Source organism: Manis pentadactyla, chromosome 1 (assembly GCF_030020395.1).
Source record: "Manis pentadactyla isolate mManPen7 chromosome 1, mManPen7.hap1, whole genome shotgun sequence".
Lineage (NCBI taxonomy): Eukaryota > Metazoa > Chordata > Mammalia > Pholidota > Manidae > Manis > Manis pentadactyla.
This window is the reverse complement of record NC_080019.1, coordinates 185,764,504-185,785,563: the sequence shown is the minus strand read 5'-3', so window position 1 is coordinate 185,785,563 and position 21,060 is coordinate 185,764,504. Positions and strand designations below refer to the sequence as shown.

At 47.5% G+C, this 21,060-nt stretch overlaps 1 protein-coding gene across 1 annotated transcript; it reads right to left on the bottom strand.

Annotated features, from left to right (window-relative positions):
• Positions 1-12,333: 12,333 nt before the first annotated feature.
• Positions 12,334-14,576, bottom strand: OLIG1 (oligodendrocyte transcription factor 1). Its single transcript, XM_036880300.2, has one exon. It carries the CDS (start codon positions 14,466-14,468, stop codon positions 13,656-13,658), a length of 813 nt encoding a protein of 270 aa, XP_036736195.1. The 5' UTR covers positions 14,469-14,576; the 3' UTR covers positions 12,334-13,655.
• Positions 14,577-21,060: the final 6,484 nt, after the last annotated feature.

The following is a 21,060-nucleotide window of genomic DNA, read 5'->3' as shown; positions in this document are numbered from 1 at the left end:
CTTCTCCTCCTGCCTGCTTTCCCCTCTTCCTCTGGCCCCATTCACCAGGCAGGTGGGAGGAAGTGGTGCTGGTGGAAGTGGTGGGAGAGGGGCATTGGCAAGGATGGCACCCGGAGGCAAGGGTGGGCTAGGAGAATAGCCAAGGAGTAGGGAATTACTATTTTGGGGATTCTATCCTGCAGGGCTTCCGCCCATCTGCCTGATAATGTTAATGAAAAGCTCTCAATGGAGAGCAACACCTGGAGGGGGAGATGTTTGCTCTTTTGAGGAGCTCCCAAGCTTTTGATGGACGATGGACTAACTGCCAACTAGGTGTATGGGGGAGCCATGTACTGCATCTAAGGTCTGTCTGAAGAACACCCAGGTAAAACACTTCACTACTGAGCTGAGGATTAAAGTGATGAACCTTCTCTGCCATGAGCCTGTTGATACCATTGAAACGGCAGTGTGTGATCCAGTCTGCTTTTAGGATATGAACAGTATCTGCTTCCCTAAAGAAACCATCCCTGGCCCCACTGAGACCCTACAAGACTCAGAGGAGGTGTGTGAATGGACCCCAAATGATAGCTGGAGGGGTCATCAGAAAGGCCCAGCAGGCCTGCCGCCCCACACCTGGCTGGAGTGAGGTAATCGGGCTGCAGAGTAAAGTAGGGGGCGTGCCAGCAGGGCAACTGTGAGCAGTGTGCAGACCTTAGGAAACAAAGCGAAAGGTCTGAGACCACTTGGGTTTTGAAGCTGAGGTATGTTTCACACAAGTGCTGTACCCGCAAGCTAACCTTCGTATCCACAAACTAAAGCAATTTATTTTCAGGCCTTGTGTCTATAATCCCTTTAAATCTCCGGGTGAGATAGAGAGGCAGCATTAGGCTTTCATATTAAAAGGGAGACAAATGAAAAATAAAAAGTAGAAAATTGGTATTAACTTTCTCCTTTTTTAGTCTGTAAGCCCTGTGATGAGGCATTGTGCCTCCCTACTCCGCCCTGGGAGTATGTCAGCTGCTGTTGGTTAAACCTGATATAGATATTCCCAGGGTAATTCCTTGACTACAGGCTCCCAAATCAGAAGAGATTCAATCGGCACTCTTCTTCATGGAACTGAGATCATTGCATAGGGGCTCAGGGAGTCCCAAGTTTTGCTTTGTGAAAAAAAGGACCCATCATTTTTATATCCGCTGCTTCAACCAAACCCCCCAACCTGCCTTGTCTTCTGCAGGCCATGGAAAATGTGTGTATTCCAGATCATTCTAAAATGGAAACCCCAGTAAATAAGGTCCAAGATTGACTTTATGAATTAGATTCCATACTGTAGAGTGTTAAATCATATATACACACACACACACACACACACACAATTAAGAAGAGTTTAAATATTGGAGAAACAGCTCAAGTTACAGTTTAGCAAGAGTGTAGTCCCAGAAAATCAGTAAGAAAGTTGAAGTGAATGTTGAGTTTTGCTCTTTGTCATTATCACTTTGGCTAGGAACTGCCAATTTACTTATCTGTCAACATGGGAAACTGTTTGAAAATGGAGGCATAGTTTAAAGGGATTGGAGTCCTCAGCACTGGTCGGCTTGCGCATTTAGAGTGTGAACCACAAGCCCAAGACCTCAAAGACCGGGTGAAGGTCTGGGGTAGGATAGAAGGGAATGATGGGGACCAGGGTCTAGGGGTCACCCTTACTCAGTGCTAACTCACTGCACCATGCGGACGCTGGGCTGGTGTGGCCGTATCTGCCAATTTTTCTAGACACACCCCAGATCTAGATTTTTATGTAAAATTCCATGATTTTCAAATATTGGCAACTAATTCATTTAAAACAAACAAACAGCATATATCTGCAGCTGCCTTCACCCTACCCACTTCTGGTTTAGAGACTAGTAAAGACTTACAGGCAGAAAAATCTTTGAAATTGAGCCCTTTTGAATTCAGGTCATGGCATACCTTGACCCATTCATATCCAATCAGGTGTGCTTACCTGTAGAGTTTGGAAACCACATATATGCCCAGCCCATAACCCAAACTAAACTTCTTTGGAAATGGAAATCAGACATGTGTCTTTTTTTTCTTAATGGTAAAATACTCATAACATAAAATATACTATTTTAACCCTTTTTAAGTGTACAATTCAGGGGCTTTAAGAATGTTTACAGTGGTGTGTGACCATTGCCATCATCTATCTGTATATGTTTTTACCTTCCCAAATGGAAACTTGTCCCTATTAAGCAAGAACTCCCCATTCCTACCTTCTATCAGCCCCTGGCAACCACCATTCAGCTTTCTCTATATATATAGGGCCTCACAGTGGAATTATGCAGTATTGCATCTGTCTTCTTTCACCAAGTATAATATTTTCACAATCCATACCATTGTTGTTGTATGTATCAGAATTTCCTTCCTTTTCAAGGCTGAATAATATTCTACCACATGTCTACATTTTGTTTATCTGCCCATTATTGGATGTTGGATGGACATTTGGGTTACTTCCATCTCTTGGCTATGGTGAATAATGTTGCTATGACTATGGGCATGAACAAGTGTACAGAAATGTCTGAGTCCCTGCTTTCAGTCTGGACCTGCTTGTTTGCAAAGGTCCATGGATGACTAAGATGGGTGCCCCTCCCTCAGAACCACTCTTTTACCTGGTGGCAGTAGGTCTTCTATCTGCCCCTTATTTCAGCCATATCACCTGTTAGTGCACATCACCCGATTGTCACAGGTAAACAGCTAGTCTGCATTCTTGACTGGTTAACCTAGCAGATGAAGAATTGTGGGAGGGAGATTCCTGTAATGTTGTAATTTGACAGCATCTACTGATAGTTTAAATGTGCAAATCCTTCAGCACAAGTGTTTTTTGAGGAACAATCTTAGGACAATGTTATACACATATAAAGAGAGATGAGTAAGGATGCCCATTCAAATATTGAAAACAATTAATATGCTCATTCATGAGAGGCTGGTGCAGTGAAATATATATATCATATGTTCCTGCTGTGGAACACTCTGCAGCCACTAAAGATGAGACCTATATTTATTTATAAACAAATAAATTATTTATAACTTTAAAATATGAAACAGGAAAGAAAGCAACAAAAACATTAAGTTGCAAAATAATCTGAATGATATACCATCTTTGCAAGAAAGCAAAAAATTTTTCTGTATAGGCACTGAAAAGAAAATTTGGGAACAATACAGTCAGGTTATCTGGGGGTGTGGGGCTGTAACAGAAGCTTTAGGGAGGGAGTTTTACTTTGTACTTTACATATGTTGATAATGTTTGAAACTTTACAACGGGCTTGTGTTGTTTCTATAGCCATAAAAAGATATGAAGTAATGAAAAGGCACTTTAACATATTTTTTTAAATATCCAGTGTCACTGAGGCTATGGACACGTGTTCTTAGGCCCTGTGGGTAGGAGTGTACCTGGGCCCTACTTTCCTGGAGGGACTACTTGCCACCATGCAGTTAAAGCCTTATCAGCATGATGACCCTCAGTGTGGTGATTTCACTTCCAGAAATTTATCCTAGGATAAAGTGGAAGAGAGCGTACAGATGTAGGCACAGGGATGTTCATCTCAGTGTGATTCAGAGCAGCAAAACACAGAGGGGGTGATGATGTGTTTATTTATAGGGAGTTACTGCAATAAATAACAAGAGAGCACACAGTGGAATCCAGATTAAAATGGTGCTATAGGAATGTATTTATTGGCATAAGAAGCCCCCTACAGCCTATTGTTAAAGGAATAAAGTAGGTTACAAGACAGTTCATGTAGTTTAATGCTGATCTGTATCATATATTTGACTGTGTATAAAATGTATATGCAGAGAAGAAAATTTGCAACAATATGTATCAGGGTACTGTTAGCAATGGTGAGGTTGTAGACAATTTCTATTTTCTTTTGTTTTCTTTTCAAAATGATCTAATTTATTTACATTGAGTATGGTTAATCCTTTTATTATTTCAAAAAGTAATGAAGATCTCTCTTAAAAAAAAAATTTGCCATAGATACCAGTTCCAAAGTTTCCCTCCCTGTTTCTCTCAGCAACAGTTCCGAGGTAGAAATTGTAAAATAGTCATCTTGTCATTTTCTGAACTTTTAGGCTGTTTATAATGCAGTGTGGAGCCCAGATGAGGACCTGCTCTCTTTGAATCTTCTTTTAACACTATTTTAGTTGATGTCAATCAACAAAGGTCATTTGATCTAGAATGGCCAAGTATACTTAACAAATTCTCATAAGGGGGTTCTTTTCAAATTCTGTTCTCTTTTTAATTAAAAAAATTTAAACCTTTCGAGTTGAATCATTTCCAGTTGAGAAGGTTACTGAGGGTTATCAGTTTTTCCTTTATGCCCTTGAACCAAGCATACCTCTTTTAAAAGCCCCAGCAAGCATTTATCAAATGAGTGGATTGGTTTTAAAAATCTGACTTGTGCAGGGTTAAGATTTTGGTGTGAGGGGCAGCAATGTCTGAGAATCAGGCATTGCTTAGAAAACAAAGCCCCAATTATTTTACCCAATTAAGCACTGGGGAGATGAGGGGCCTTTTCCAATGTTCCTTATTTTCAAGTGTACCCTGATCCAGCCACTCCTGGGTTCCTTCATGGAGTCACCAGGCTTCCAGGCCTCAGTGGCATGCCACCACCTGGTGAGGGTAGAGGGAAAAGGCCAGCGCCAAAGACCTAGGCCCCCTCCCCTCTAGGGCTTCAGACATTAGGCTGGAAGTTCTGCTCAGCAGGGCTGACCCCAGGGCACAGCTCACTCCGGCCCCATGACCAGCCCTCCCTCTTTGGGGCTGGATTCCCTCGTCTGCACGATGCAAAGTGCCTGAGAAGATGCTCAGTAACAGTGCTGACCACTGTCATCGCTGCTAGGATGGCTACCATTTCTGTGTTTGGAAGTGACTTGAAAAAACACAAACAGCTCTGGGCATGTGTGTGTCGCCCATCCTCCATTCCTCAGGAGGGGCAGCCAGTAAGTAGCTGAATGGAGTGCTTCTCCCCCACCCGGTGCAGAGGCACTGTGCACTCAAGGGCAGGAAGACAAGATGGATTTGTGGGCATGTCTACAATACAAGTGGTTCCAGGGACTCTTCTGAGTTCTGTGGGTGTCATTTAATCCAGGAGATCAACACCATTGTGGCTCCCATTTTGGAGAAGAAGATATCAAGGCTTATGAGCTTGTGTATGAACATGTGCAAGGTAGCAGAGCAAGGAAGGGTGGAGCTAGGATTGGAACGCAGGCCTTCTGATGCCAGCCTGGGCTGACCGCACTGCCTGCTTTGCATCTCACTGTCTTAGCATTGGCGGGCAGCAAAGTGACTCCAGCACTTGATCTGCTTCATCCTCTCTGACCTGGCCAAGGATGAGCAGGGACAGTGGGGAGGCTGCGGCCCAAGGGATGGCAGACGAGTGGACCTTGTGAACTGGGAAGGGACACAAGGGACTTGCCTCCATTACTGTGTTGGAATCTGGGGAAAAAAATCAGTGACACTGCTCCTGTCTGTATTGAAAGTGTTGATATTTTATTCGTCATGGATTTTTGTATCTGTATTAAAAAAATATTGCATTAAAATATTATTTATCATGATAACAGTTTTTGGTACCCCCGTAAATTTATGCCCAAAGAAAGTGCCTCATTGGCCTCACCCTGGTCAGGGCCCTGCATGCTTCTCGATGCCCTACTTCCTCCCAAGACCCAAGTAGCAACAAGCAGGTCTCACCTATTTTATTATACTTTGGGAGACAACTTTAATCAGAATATTTTTCCTGACTGTGCCCTGTTGCCCAGTTTAAGATGGTCATTTAATTAATGAGTTTGAATCACAACAGAAATACTACTTAAAATTTCAATATTAATAAGGCCTGCCTTCTGTTTTTCCTTCCTCCTTCCCTTCCTTTTACACTTTAGCAAGTGTTTCTGCTGAGGGAAATTCATGACCACAGGCCAAAATTTATAGTCCCCGAGTTTAGGTGACCACAGTTTTGAGAAATAATCGTTGTGTGGGCACCAAGCAGGCAGGACCCCAATAGGCATTAGTGGGACAGAGGAACAACTGCTGGCAGGGAGGAGGCCCAGCACCTCACCCAGAGCCTCCCCGGGGCCTGAGTTCTCTTCGGCATCCATGTGCGGAGAATGACTCAGCCGGTGATCTCACTCCCCCAGCCTGGTGTTTATGCTACTTGCCATAAACCAGTTGATACTGTTTGGAGCTGTCCTGAGCTGACGCTCCTCTGGGAGAGAATGACATCCAGTCAGCTTGTGGCCTCTGTGGCCAAAACAGCTGAAATGTTGTGCCTTCTGAAGAGCTCATTGTCAGTCAATCGGCAAGAAGGAGGAAGATCCCAGGGCCCTGCCTCCCACCTCTACCTTGGAGAAGCATTTTGACTTCCACATGGGCTTAGCACAATAGCAGTGGGTCCCGGCTGGGCTGTGACAGGCAGCTTGGAGGGACGGAGCTAATGCAGGCTCCATGGGAGAAGCCCCTCAAAAGATGCCATTGGGCGCAGCTTAGTGTCAGAAGATGCAGGGCATTTAGAGGCAGCTTTGCCTACTCAGAATGGATTTGTGCCTGGCACCATCCAGTGATGTCCTGGGCCCTACTTATGAGTGCCAAGAAAAGATGGGAATGATCAGGTGGTCACCTTGCTTTCTTAACTGCCAACAGTACACACATGACACAAATACACTGTCATGCAGCAATGTATTTTTAGGCAGTGGAAAACACCCTATGGGTGGCAAAAAGACAAACGAACACAATTGCATCAAGCCCTGCGCTGACAGTTTGCACGCATTGCCTACGACCGGTGAGGTGGGACCTAAGATGATTGGAACTTAGACGAGACAGAGGCACCACAAGTTCAAGTAGCCTGTCCAAGTCATATGGCCTGAGAGTGAAGCAATAAGTTGGCAGCACATGGCCAAGACTTTACAGCAGGAAACAGGAGGACAGAAAGGAGGAGGGGAGAGGAGACTGGTACTTGATTGCACTTGAACACAGCTTGGTTCCCAGGAGTGCAGGGCCCAAGGCGGAAGATGAAGAGACCTTCCCCTCCTCCTGCCCTTCAGTGGGTGCGGGTCTGCAGCCTGCCAGCATCTTCACTACTGTCCCTCCTGCCTCCCAGGGGTGGCTTAGTCTCAGAGCTGACAGCTGTTCATCAGAGTTATGGTGGTGGAGCAGGGGGTGAGCATACAAAACACAAAGGGCAGCTTCTGATGCTCTCACAGTCCCTAGAACCATGGAATCCACAGTCATGAGTGAATTCAAATCACTTAAATGGGATGCTGTGGTGTTCAGTTTTTTTTTATCTCCACTGGTGGTGAGTTCAGTCCTGACCATGCCTGTCTGTGATAAAGCAAAGGCTGTAAAGAACTGGGGCTGCAGAGGAGCAAGACTAAGACTGCCAGAAGCAAGCAAATGAAATAAGATGATAACAGAATACGCCCTCTGACTGGTTAGCGAGGTACAGCAAACGTTGTCAAATCACCTTTGTAAGTTTTCTTTACTGATTTTTCATCTGCTCAACTCTGGTTTTCAAGATTTGAGTTGGAAGACCCCTGGCGATCACTACCTTAGGAGCTTTTTACTGTTTTGGTTTTTGGTTTTTGCCTGAGCACTAGCAGTGATGGCAGGACCAGGAATACATAATATCTTGAAGCTTGCAGGCTACGTGAGTCCCCTTCTGCTGCAGCTGTAATCGCTAATATCTCACCACCTTCCTGCCGTTTATCAGCCAACGCCTGGTCTGAAAACGTTGGAAATAATTGTGTGCTGAGACATGCAGATACCTCAGTACCCCGGTGATGAGACGTATTAGTGGTAGTGGCCACACTGGGCTAGGACCTGAGGAAGAGGGGGCAGGTGTGAGTGCTACCCTAGGGCTGCTGAGGAGGAAGGGGGAGTTTAGGGACACCACCCCCAGGGGCTCTCCCAACCCCAGACAAAACCTCATTTCTTTCAGTGTCCAGCTTCTACAAGTTCCCTTGACCAGCCTCAGTTTCCTTAGTGTCTACCTCTTTGTGCTTCTATTTCCTCAGCTGTAAAATGGGGTAATAATACCAACAAAACCAAGCTGCATGTGTAAAATGCCTTGAACACTTCTTGGTACCCAAGAAACAGCACGTTAGTTCCTGTCAACACCATTATCATTTTTGTTCCTGCTCGAGCTACTCCACCTCCTGCGGCATGCCCTCCCGAGTCCCCACCTACCTGCCCCCACCTGAAGCTGGCTCTTCTCTCTCTCTCTCACACACACACAGTCTCTTTTCTTCTGCACAGATGCATTTTCTCATCTGATGGTGTTATTTTAAAGTCTCCTGGTTGTACGACTTTGACATTCTCTAAGGAGTGACCCACATTACTTGGAAGCTTCTGGGACACAATAGCCCTTCTTGGCCCAGTTCTGGGGCCTACAGTGGGGATCTTCCCAGGCCTCATTGCCTACCTTGGGCTGGTGCTCCACTTGCAGGGCCCACTGTCAGGGGTGCTTGTCCTCAATCCTGGGGTTTGATGGCAGCTGGCACCTACTGCTGCTGTACAGCCTCTTGGAGAATCACTCACATCCATGGAAACCACTCAGCAAAAAGATGCCCAGGGTCCACCGGCATCAGAACATTGAACACTGACAACACTGGAAACCCTGAAAGGCAGCCGCCACAAAGAAAGCCCCTACGAGGCTGCTTTGCCTCTGCCCTGCTGTCTTGTCTGTCAGCCATCTACTCCCTTGCCTGCTGAAACCCTAAGGACAAACATGGAACTATCAGAGGATCTCTCAAAGGGTTTGCTTCGCTTCTGCCACTCCCTGTCACCAATCTGGGCCTCCCTTGGGGACAGGGAGTGAGGCTGCAGGAGAAAGTTCAGGCGACTGACTGACTGTAGCCAGGTCACCTGGTATCTGCCTCTTCTGGATGCTGCTGGCAGGGGCAGACAGGGACTGAGCAGAGAGGCTGGAAAAATGCACAGGCTGGAGATTTTCCAGGGAGAAGGAAGAATGTGCTCACCTCCTGTCAGGATTCTTGCTTCCAGGAGATTCTAGTCCCACCAGAACAAACCAAGGGAACAGCCCTTGTCTCCCTGAAGCAGGGACTGGTTCCTGGCACTGCAGCCTCCAACTATCTGTGTGGCTTCGGGCTTGTCTCCTGATCCTCCCAGGCTTCAGGGGCCTTATTCAACAGGGAGGAGGGTGGACAGATAATCCTACAGTGCCTTGACCCACTGGCATTCTGTGGGACCCAGAGATAGGATCTGGCCCCTGTGGCCTTTGTCCTGGGCTTTGACTCACCTGTGTGCTCTGCCCTCTGTGGTCACTGAGGAAGGCTGAGCATGAAGGGGAAATGTATTTGCTTTGCTTCCAATCCAGGCACCTCCCCACCCCACCCCACTCACGCACCCCCCCCCCCGCCCCAACCCCAGCATCAAGCAGCCTGTCATGTTTACGAAATTGGTCTATTAACCTACTTGTCCTGAACTCAGAGACTGAGCTCCAGCCTGTCAACATCAGCCAGAGGCAAAGGGGAAAGTTTTCTGATGGAGTGGCTAATCCCAAATAAACAGAATGTATTTGGCTTAATTTCCCATCAGGCATCCAGCTTTCATGCTGGGCTTCGTTTAAAAGGACAGAATAGGAACTTCTAAAAGTAGTAATCTGCAGTGGCCCCATAAGTAACGAGGCTAGTTGGTGTGTAGGTTGAGGAATATCTCTGTTTTCACATCTGCTATTTGGGAGGATAACCTAGACCTTGCTTGAAAACAGTATTTCCCGACAACTAAAATCTGCTTAATGCAAGTGCATTTATGTATTAGAAAAACATGACATTTTTCAATCTTTTGCTTCATAAGCCTACTTCAGCAGAGCTATAATCTTCTTCTTGACTATTTATTGAGTGTACAGAAGAGAGACAGTATAGTGAATGAGCAAGACAGTGCCTTCTGGAGGAAATACACTTTCCCAGTAGATGTGCTGGATGCCATGGTGAGAGAAAGCTTTGATTTTTTGGTTATTCCTAAACATCACTTTGTTCATGCAAGTTCATGAAGTATCCTTGTACAGCAGGAAGAAAAGCCCTTCTCATGGCTGGCTTCCTTTACAGCCTGCCGTCCTCAGGCTCTAGGAGGTCTAGCTAGCAGGCTGAGGCCAACTTGGACTCAGCCTCACCTGCATGCCTGAGAAGGCAGCAAAGACCAAATGGGAGACCCAGAACTATGTGGCAACATGGAAGCCCTGCTGTTAAGAATCTGACTTTTGGTAAATTGAAACACTCTACAACTTTGGAGGAGACACTTACCTTCTTAGTTATGTGTTTCACAAGATTACATTTTCATGCCTGGTGTAATCAGTTTCCCTTAGAGGAGAACACCTGTAAATAGACCATCACTACGGGTTAGGGAAGTCCCATAGTGCATTTAATCTGCTCTCTGTTTACTGATTGCTCACCTGGCCTCCCACACATATAACAGCATAATTTCTCAGGGCCTTGTGTATTTTCCCCTTAGGTTCTGTTCACTCTAATCGCTCAGATCTCACATTTGTGGATGGCTCAGTGTAAGGAGCTTTTTTTTGACAGTGAGCCATGGGTTCCTTCTCATTTTGCTTCTGAGACCTGATGTATCTTTCTCAAGGTACATCTGCCTTCCCTACCTTACACTCTCTCTGCCTTCCCAATCCTTTCAAGGACCAGCTTAAACGTGTTCCTTTTGTGGAACGCCCACTCTAGCTAAAATCAAATGAGGTGGGCAGTTCAGCTAGCTCCTTCGCACATGTGACATAGCACTGCAGATTTCAAAGAACAACTCTTGTGTCCTACAACATACATGTCTAGGTTTAAACATTGTGCCAGCAGAATAGACTGCCTTCCTATAGACATAACTTGAGAGGTCTGATTTTGCGTTATTAACATGATATATAACTATCTTTTTTCTGTTTCATCCTAGGACTCCTATATGCCAATTGATGCTGTTTTTCAGGATGTAAGTTCCTTATAAGGAGCGTTTCTACTAATCCTGTCTGGCACAATAGTCAATAGAATAGTACTTGCAGGCAGATCATTTAAATATTTTGATGGCACTTAAAATAGTCCTGCAAAACCTTTTTAAATTCATTTATAATCTCTAGCAGTTCTGGAAAGCATGATAAGATGTGATTTCTTGGTAAATTTAAAAAATCACATATATTGTTACCTTTCTTATAAAGCATGGCTACTTGCTCCAATTTGTAACTAGGGACAGAGGAGACACCATCCACCCCTCTTCTGCCCTTTTTGCTCCTTTTAGAGGTGGTTTTTGGAATGATGGTGGCATCTAGGTGATGGAGTTGGGACTACTGGAGGAATTGTTTATTTAGAATCTCCTAGAAATATTTTTTTTTAGGGATGACCTAATCTGGTTTTGATTTAGTTGTTGATTTTCACTTTTCTTTCTTTCTCTTCTCAAGATGCAAGGCAAGCAATGATGGGGATCGAAAGAGAAGACCACAATTCAAATTTACTTACAATCAAAGCCTGGGACTTTTCTGGTGGTCTAGTCTAGGTACAATGAGAAATTCTTCCCTGAAATGGACTGGTGTGTGGAGCTTCTTCCTTTCATTTCTCTCTTGGCACCCCCTCCCGCCTTGAGGAAATAGACGCTTAGCCAGGGTGGTCAGGCAATCCCAACTTTGCAGCATTCTGCACCTCCCACCCCATGTACTCAAAATGAATGCTCATTTTCCCTAAATGTGTACATGCCTCAGAACTAACCTGGATAAAATTAAGTCAGTCACCTCATAACGGGTTTTCTTTAATTTTTTAGTTTAAAGGGGACACTCCTTCTTTAAACAGTGGTAGGATTTCTTCAATAACTACAAAATGATTACATATTTGCATGTTAGCAAGTCAGCATTCCAATCAGACACAAGAACCTTCTTCACCTCTTAGAATAAATGATGTCCAAGGTGGTAATTTCCTAGGAGACAACTCCAACCGTATTTAAACAATGAGAGAAAGCACAGAGCTGTGTGATAAGGTTTAAGCTTTCTGGCCACTAAGACAGGAGGATTTCTGAGAAAGAGGTTGAAATGCAATTTTATGATAAATGTATCTTTAAGCTCATTTAGAAGAATTCTAAGTTGAAAAAACCCACCCCCAAGCTTGCCTAAGAACTGGAACTGCCACCAGCCCTTACATTTCCACTTAATGCCTGAACTTGACCTACATTTGTTTGTTCCTTTGATGACTTTATGAATCAGGTAGTCAGGTTTTAAAAGTTTTGAGCCCCTCATATTTAACTGCTAACCTTCACCCTCAGGTTCTGAATTATCATGGCACTAGGACATTTTTATTAGCAAAGAAATAAAACGAAAAATGTAAGGTCTTTAAATGTTTTATTTTGTTGATTCTTCACAGCGCAAAGAAACAAAAAAAAAGTTAGAGATAAAATAAAATGCCAGGTAAATTCGGCTACTACCAATAACCAAAAACCTTAAATACAAAATTCAAAGCAAGCTGTTGAAAGGTCATAAAGTAGCCTTGGGTGAAGTAATTTGTAACAAATCAAGACCGGTCACCTATGTCGTTCTTCAATTGCAAAGCTTGGAGAAGACCTGCGGGCGCGCTGGTCAAACACCCCGCGCGGGAAAGGGACAGCGAGAAAGCGTTACCCCGTCGTCCCCACAGTAGTGGGGGTGGCCAAGCCAAGGGCAGCTTGGGGCTCGGTTCTCCTCTGCGTCTTAATGAGAAAGGTAGTTAGCGACTGTGCTTTCTGACAAGACGGGCACTGTGAAATGTCTTGTTACCTATTTTAGTAAACCCGGAACGCTGTCTGCGTGAAAGGTGGTTGGTTTTTGTTTTTAAGCAAGCTCAAAGTTGGTTATGTTACCTCTGGGTAAGGGGGAACAAAATGAATCTAGAGTTTTAAACTGTTTCGTTGTTGTTTTACGAAAGAATATCCCAGGATTTAGGAGAGAATAATCCCCGCCACAAAACACCTGCTTGTGCGATTTTCAAAAACTGCACCTGAACAGCCGCAGAACAGAGCGGACCAACTTTCAGCCCAACGCACGCAACCACCCTGGGGTCGTCACCTCCACTTTCCGTCGCCCCGCCGTGCCAACTATCCGGCCGCGGAGGATCCGTCAGCCGGCTACGCCCGGGGCCGTCTGCACCGACTACTGGTCGTTCTCGGCTTCCTGAGGCGGGGCAGCCTCCGTTGACAGCGCTTGGCTAGTGGGAACGAGTGTGTCTGTGACCTCTGGCCAGGGAGAAGGAAAAGAATCCTTCTCCCGCCCTTGGCGAGCAGTCCCTCGGCCCCTGGCTTGGTAGGTGCCGCCTCTGTGAGCGGTGGCACTTGGGGCTGGCCTCCCGCCGCACCCGGAGCAAGCTGAACTCAGCGCGCGGCGCCCTAAAACCCCTGCCACTCCCGCAAAGCGCACAACTCCAGGGGCTGCAGAGGCTGCGCTGGGTGAGAATGGGGTGAGAGCGCGCACTTGGTGCCCAGAGCAGCTGGAATCTCCCCGGAACCCCAGGCAGCCCAGTCGCGAGGTCGAACATCCGCTCCGGTCACTTTAATTTCCCCGGGGTGGGGGCATCCACCAGTTCTCCTCCTCTGGGCCAGAATGCCCTCCTTGACCAGCCGGGCTCTCCGCGCACAGGACACGGTCGCGCGGAGAGGCTGGGCGGCCGGGCTGGGCTCACTTGGAGAACTGCGCCTGCACCGCGGCCAGGCCCAGGCCGGCCGGGAGCAGGTGCGGGAACTTGCAGACCGCGCAAGTGCAGAGGCCGGGGCCCCCGGCGCCGCCGCCCGCGCCGCCGCCGGGGAGTGCAAACTGGCCGTACGGCGGCTCATCGAGCGCCAGAGACAGGTACTTGGCTGGACGCAGCGCGTCGGGGGGCCCCATGGCGCCAGGCGCCAGCAGCAGGGAGCCGGGCGCCGCCGCCAGCAGCGGCAGGCCGGCCAGCAGCAGGCGCGGCGCAGCGGGCCCGGCGCCCTCGCCCAGCGCGCGGCGCAGCTCCTGCAGCGAGCTGCCCAGCAGCAGAATATAGTTGCGGGCAAGCAGCAGAGTGGCGATCTTGGAGAGCTTGCGGCCGGGCGCGCCCTGGCAGTGCGCCGCCGAGTAGGGCAGGATGACCTCGCGCAGCGCGTCCATGGCCAGGTTCAGGTCCTGCATGCGCTTCCGCTCGCGGCTGTTGATCTTGCGCCGCAGCTGCTGTTGCTGTTCCTCTTTGGCGTCCGCCCGGGAGCCGCCTCCCGCGTGCGTCCCGGGCCCGAGCCCGGGTCCGGGGCCCGGCGGCTCTGCTGGCGCCTCGGGCTTCTCTCGCGCCGCCTTGGGGAGGAGGGGCACCGTCGTGGAGGAGGAGGAAGAGGAGGAGGTGGAGGAGGGAGGCTGCCGGTAGCCCACCAGCTCGTACAGGGAGGCCCCGAGCTGCACGTCTCCGGGCCGCTGTGGCCTCAGCATGGTCGCAGGGGCCGCGTTCACGCGCGCCTGGGACACAGCATAGTACATCTGGTGGGCGGTGGGGGCGCTCTTCAGGAACGCCCCTTGGTGGGCCCTTCGGCAGGCCGCCCCTCCCCGCGGACCTGCGCGCGGGGAGCCGATGGCAGGGAGGCAGCCGGCTTCCGACAGCTTTAAACCCGGCTTGGGAACCTGAGGGGCCGCGGGCCGCTGGGCTCAACCAATGGGGACGCGAGGCCGGGAGCAGGCATGCGCTCATTGGCCACCCGCCTCGGGCTGGCTCGCCGGAGCGCTGGCACTGCTTAAGGAGGTTATTGTGAGCGCCGGTGCTAGAGCCACAGGACAGCTCCCGCAGAGGGAGGGGAGGCATGGCGCCCTTTCCGGTGAGGCGCGGTTGTTCATGGAGGACTTGTTGCATTGGTGAGGCCAATACCATGTTTCAACCTCCTTCTTCCCTCAGCCTCTACTCTATTGTGTATATATATATATATATATATATATATATATATATATATATGCATATTTGATTGTTTTAAATTGCAGTCAAGTACATATCAAGTTTACCGTTTTTACCATTTCTAAGGGTAGAGTTGAGTAGTAAGCACTTTAACATTTCTGTACAACCAATCCCAGAACTCATTTCATCTTGCTAAACTGTAACCCTATACCCATTAATCAGCAATTCCCCACCTGCTCCCCACTCCCCAACTCTTGGCAACCACCATTCTTCCCGTCTTTGAGTTTGACTGCTCTAGGTCCCTCCTGTAAGTGGAACCATACAGCGTTTATCTCTTAGTAACCAGCTGGTTTATTTCATTTAACGTGTTTTCAAGGTTGATCCATGTGGTAGCGTGAGCCAGGGTTTTCTTTCTTTTTAGGGCTGAATCATACTACATTTTACATCTATACCACATTTCCTTTATCCATTTCTCCATGGACGGATGCTTTAGTTGCTTCCACTTTTTGGGTATTGTGAATGGTGCTGTCATGAACATGGACATGATGTGTATGTTTTTTTTTTTAAATACGTGACTTCCTGCCAGGTTTTGAAAACTAAATTTCTGGGCTCCAGGAATAATGATTACTCCCTCTCCTTCCCTCTGAATAAAAAGTCTCTGGGGACTAAGAAGCTTTTGGGGCCAGGTTTCTTTCCTTCCCTAAAGGGATGTGTGTTCCGTCTACCAGGGACTCAACTCTTGCTTAAGCAAAAAACTCACATGGGAATTGGCCTTCTCTCAAAAAATAGACAAAAATCCACCCACACACTCTTATCTGTTGAGGGTGGGACTGAACTTTTCCTTTCCCCAAATAAATAGGAGTACTTGGTGGTTGTGGATGTTTTCTACTCCAACACCGGGCATACTACTGCAGCCTGTCATCTTAGCATGGCAAAATGGTATGGGGAAGAAAGCCTTTGGTTTCTGAACATTACCATCCAATACAGTAGCCACCAGCCCCTGTGACTGTTAACATTTAATTAATTCAAATAAAATTAATTTAGAAATTTCATTCTCCAGTTGTACTAGCACTGCTTCAAGTGTTTAGTAGTTCCAGGTGGCTAGTGGCCATCTATAGGACAGCATAGATGGAGAACATTTCCATCACCACAGAAAGTTCTAGTGCACAGCACTGATGTTGAGTTTAACAGAAAGAAAATGAGCTTTTCCACCATGGTTCTTTTTGGGGTGAGAAGAGGGGTGCTGTTGACAGGGAGCTGTGCTTGCTGATTTCATGGTTGCTTTGTCCTCGTTTTCTTCTGCCAATGTTTGCCCCACAGGCTCACTCTGATCTCTGCCGCTGACCTCTGTCTGTCTGACAGCCTGCCCATTCCTCGTGTTCAGTTCCAATGTTACTTTCTTCTCTGGGCCTTGATGACTTCTCATCTCCTTCCTCTCATCATGCTTGGCAAATCATCAATAGCATCTCCCCACAGCCTAGATTGTGTTGTGTAAAGATCATCTCTGCATTGGGTTGGAATTGTTTTAAGGGCCGAGGGCAGGGACCACCTCTTCATTTCTCTATCCTCCCAAATCCCAGCACAGTGCTTTGCAATTACTGTGTGTCCTAGAGTTGTCTAAGGATCAGTCTGCTATCCCCACCAGCTCAATGGCTCACTGAAATGAACAAACTCCTAACAGTGCTTTAATCCAGAGTGTCCTATTGCTTTCCTAGAGGAGGAAGGAAACTGACAGGCCCCTCCCCCCCACCCCCTCCTCACCCTCAGGGGCCCTGACTTAACATGGTGTTGGGGGACTTAACATGGTGTTGGGGGACTTGTCAAGATTCCCCAAGCAGAGCTGTACTAGACAGGCAGGAGAGAGACCAAGCAACTCACCTGGAAAGTTTCCATCAGGTAAGTTAAACACTTAGTAATTATTTCACCTTGTGTTAAAGCATTTTTTGACATTTGGTTCTCAGGGGAACCCTGTGAGCTGGACACTTTTTTATCCCTGCTATAGATGGGGTAACTGAGTCTCCCAGAGGGTAGTGGTCTCTGCGGTTGACAGCGTGCCTTCAGAGAGGAGAGCAGAGCTGTACCATCAGCAGCTGGCTTCCAGCATCTCCTCCAGCTGGACCAGGCTTCTGGGAAGCCAAGGAGGGAACCGTACTGCGGAAGCCTGGGATGGGGTGGAGGGATGGAGGGGCCATCTGGGCTGAGCCAGTATGGATGAGTTGATGGGTTCCAGCCAAGTCCTAGAAGAGATGGCTCCCAGGACCCCACCTCCATGAACCCCACATGGTCCCCCTTTGGCAGTGCCCACCCTCACCCTGAGGAGCCCGTGTGCTGTAGCTGAGGTGCCAGTTTGGGGCAGGCCCCAGTGACCTCTCCCTCTGGCTTTCTTCTCTATCCAGAGAAGGCCCTGGGGCCTTACCCTGCCATCAGGAAGAGGACGTGAATGAGAATGAATTTAAAGCCTGCACAGAGTGGCCTAAATAGCACCTGTGAATTTCCCATCCGTGGCAGGGGTTCCAGGAATCAGAGATGGAGACATATGCTGGCTGGTCTTCTCCCCCAAAGACCCCTCTGTACTGAGGGTTTCCCGTAGCCCTTGGCCTCACCCAGCTTCTCTCTAGGTGAAGAATTCCTCCTTTCCCTCAGTCAGGCACACTGGTCAGTGTGCACTGAAGTGTTCTCCGTGCAGAGGGCCCTGGGGGCCATGTGGGCCCAGCATGGGCCCAGGACTTGGCACCTGTGGAAACTGGTGACTTGGCTGGCCCCTTCTGCTGGACCAGAGCTCCAGCGGCATGCAAACTGTGACAGCTGGCAGGGGCCAGCGAGTCATTAGAGCCCCTGGCAGGGGCCCTGTGGGCTGTCTCAAGGGGAGGCAGCTGCCGTGGCCTCCCACATTCAGGACATATTCTGGGAGGAACTCGCGCCTGCCATGACAACCTCTCTTGTCTTTACCCAAAGGGGCTTGTGTGTGTGTCAGGGACTCCTTTCCCTCTGAGGAGGTATCAGGCTTCCCTTTCCTTGTCTAGAAACCTAAAGCATTCCCCCAATGCTGTCACCCACCCTTGCTTTGGGTCAAGAAGCTGGGACCTTTGAAATGGCAGACAGTGGAGACCTGAAGCCTCAGCGACCATGTGAGGGACACGTGTGTTTGGGGAGTGTGTTTCCACCCCTCTGCGAACACAGACAGGCTGTGTGGCTGCAAAGCCTGCCTGCCACTCAAGCCCCTGTCGTCACTCGGGACACTGTGCCCTCACAGAAGGCCAGCTAAGAGGAAAAGGTCGTCTCTGCTAAAAGATGCTGTTAAAACTGACCAGTGCTTGGACCTGTAATGAAACACTGGAATTTAGTTCTTAAAGTGCTTCCTTCTTCACAATAGGGCAAAATTCTTTGAAAAGTTTAAATTACCCAAGAGTTGTTGAAATTTATGCTATTGCTTTGAGCAGTGGCAGCCACACCTAATGTTTGCCCACTATTAGGTACCCCCAGCCCATCCAAATATCTCAGTGCCTGGGACACAGAGACAGGCAAGGGGCAGTGGAGAGAGGGCACTTGGCTTCTTGCTGGCACAGGAGTGGAATGGAGGGAGCAAATGCAGAGGGGAGGCCGGAATACCCTTTGGCAAGTATTCTTGGATGGAGCAGAGCTACTGAGGGACATTTGGTCCCTTCTCACTTGGGGACCATCTCGACAGAATCTAAGTCACACTTAGAAACAGTTCAGGTTATAAATACAGAATATGAATTCTGTTCATTTTCAAAAGGAGCTCAAGTTAATCAAGTCATTGTGAAAGGACACGGTGTATAGAGTGGCTTACAAAGGTGTTTTGAAGCCCCATAACTGTCACCAGTATCCTCACGTCCAGGGTGGAGTGGCCCAGGTGGTATAGGGTTCTTTGTGCTCATTAAAACCCGGGAGCTGATCAAATGTAGTAAGTGTATTTGACAAATATTATGGGGAGGTTTACTCTGTTTCATTTTTAATAAATGTCATGTGTACCTGGTTTTAATAAAGTTCACTACTTAAGATTACTTCTGAGTCCACATTTGCCCTATTACTTTTTTTTGTGGGAAAAAAAATTAAAGGAAAGAAAAGGAGGAGAAGAGATTAGGTGGCATCGGAGTAGTTTTTCAGTTTCCTTTTAATAACCAAAGATTGATTTGGCTTTTGGTGACAAAGCTCAAGCAGATGGGCATATGATTTAGTTTTTCATTCAGGGTGACCTAACAGAAACAGACATTTTCATTGCCTCCCTGGGTACCAAGTACTGAATTCTACATGTCATAGAGCTCTGTAATAATAATAATAGTAATACTACATATGAGTACCTCTCTCTCTGTATATTTGAAAAGGTCTTTTCCTTAAAAGAAACTTCAAATAATCATTGTGAAAAGCATTACAAAAAGAGAAGTACACTTTTTTGTTTTAAAGATGGTTGGAGACCGTATTACAAGCTCAAAGCATATTGGTGGGATTTTAGGCAGAGAAATGGAATGTGACTAACAGAGATCCTCCGAGTAAGTGTGGGAAAATACCGTGAACTAAGATATGTATATATTAGCACATGGAACTTGGTGTCTGAAGAGTTGGTTTGGGGCAGAACAAAAATATTCTCTGAGTCTCCCTGAAGTCAGTGGCTGAAGCCAAATGCTCCAAAGGCTTACACTGATACAATGAAAAGAGACAATTTGCTTGGAAGGCTGTGGCTAATTTATAACACAATGTCCAATGTCATGGTTAGTTTTGTTGCAAAATTTTGGCAGTTTAATCCAGAGTCTCAGGCAGCCTGAAAAGATGCGAGTGATTCTGGCTACAGCATCCCTCGCTTGCTGGATGTTCCAAATGGTTCAAACAAGCCCTTTCATAGAGACCCGGGGCCAAGTGTGCTCAAAGGGACGAGAGGAAACAAAGGTGGCTCTGAAGTCATTTCCCCGCACTGGGTCCAGCCATCCGGTTTCACTCTTTCCCCATTGAACCGGCAGAATGCAACAGGAAGAGCGGGGATGAAAGAGAACAAACAGGCCGATGTGTTTGGGGAGAGAATGGAGAGAGGCCGGGGTGCTGAGCTGCTAAACTTTCATTCTAGGTTTTCAGAAAGGAGTGAATGATGAATTATAGAAACCTGAAAGGTAATAAAATATGGGTCACTGAAGCGCTGAGGCCAAGTTCCTAAAACACCTGCAGAGACAGAAGGTTCTGGAAGTCAGTACAGCCCTGCAGAGGCCCGGGCAGACACCCTGCGGGAGGCACAGAAGGGGACTGTTTAGAAGCTCACCTGTTGTTTTCCCTTTGGCTCGCAGTCTTTCCCCATCTGTAAGAGCCTGCGGCTGGATCTGACTCCAGATTAGACCACCAGGGGAAAAGAAAGGCACTGTAAAGACTTCCCAGGGCGCAGTTAAGGGGACCGGGCGCAGTTAAGGGGACCGGTGCTGGAGGCCACTGCCTTGTCTCCCGAAGGCGCTCTGACCTGGAAATATTAACTCGGTTGGTGAAGACTATCCCCATTAAACATGCAAATCTCCTCCGCTGCTTTTCTGCTCCAAGGATCAGCCTGTTTATGTCTTACAAAGAGTCCTGATCTCTGAATTGGGGGTAAGAGCCAGCCTGTAGCCTTAGCAGTACTCTTTTGAGCCTCTGTTTTTCTCATCTATAAAATGGGAATAGTAGTATTTATCTCCTAGGGTTGTTATAAAGATGAGAAGGAAATATAAGGTGCCTTGCCCAGAGCCTGGCATGTAATAGCTGCTTAGTAAAATGACAACAATAGCTAATTTTTATCAGGCACTTTACTATGTGGCACTTTTCATCAGGCACCATGGAAAGACTTCTGCTTTATGATTTTCATTCAGACTAAGGTGGGGTCCCAGTTTTGTCTGCCTCAAAAGCATGCCTTCTTTGCATCAGGGATGTGGGGTTTTCTAGCCCCTTCTGTCCCTGTGCTTGCTGAACATGATATACACTCCACTCATAGGCCTCTGTTTCAGAGACAGTTTCCTGGACACACTGAACCAGAATCCAGCAACAACTTGCTAAAGAAATCATGTAAATGTAACCTCAGTATAATCCTAGATGCCACTGAGAGAGCTGTTGTGTGAACTTCAAGGCCAGATGGCCTGGGTTTGAATCCTGGCTCCTGTTGTGACTCAGGACAAGACACAGTACCTGTCAATGCCCCAGTTTCCTCCATTTGCA

What these genes read in the sequence shown, in the direction of transcription:
- OLIG1 (XM_036880300.2), bottom strand. Translation starts at nt 14,468, where the DNA reads ATGTACTATGCTGTGTCCCAGGCGCGCGTGAACGCGGCCCCTGCGACC.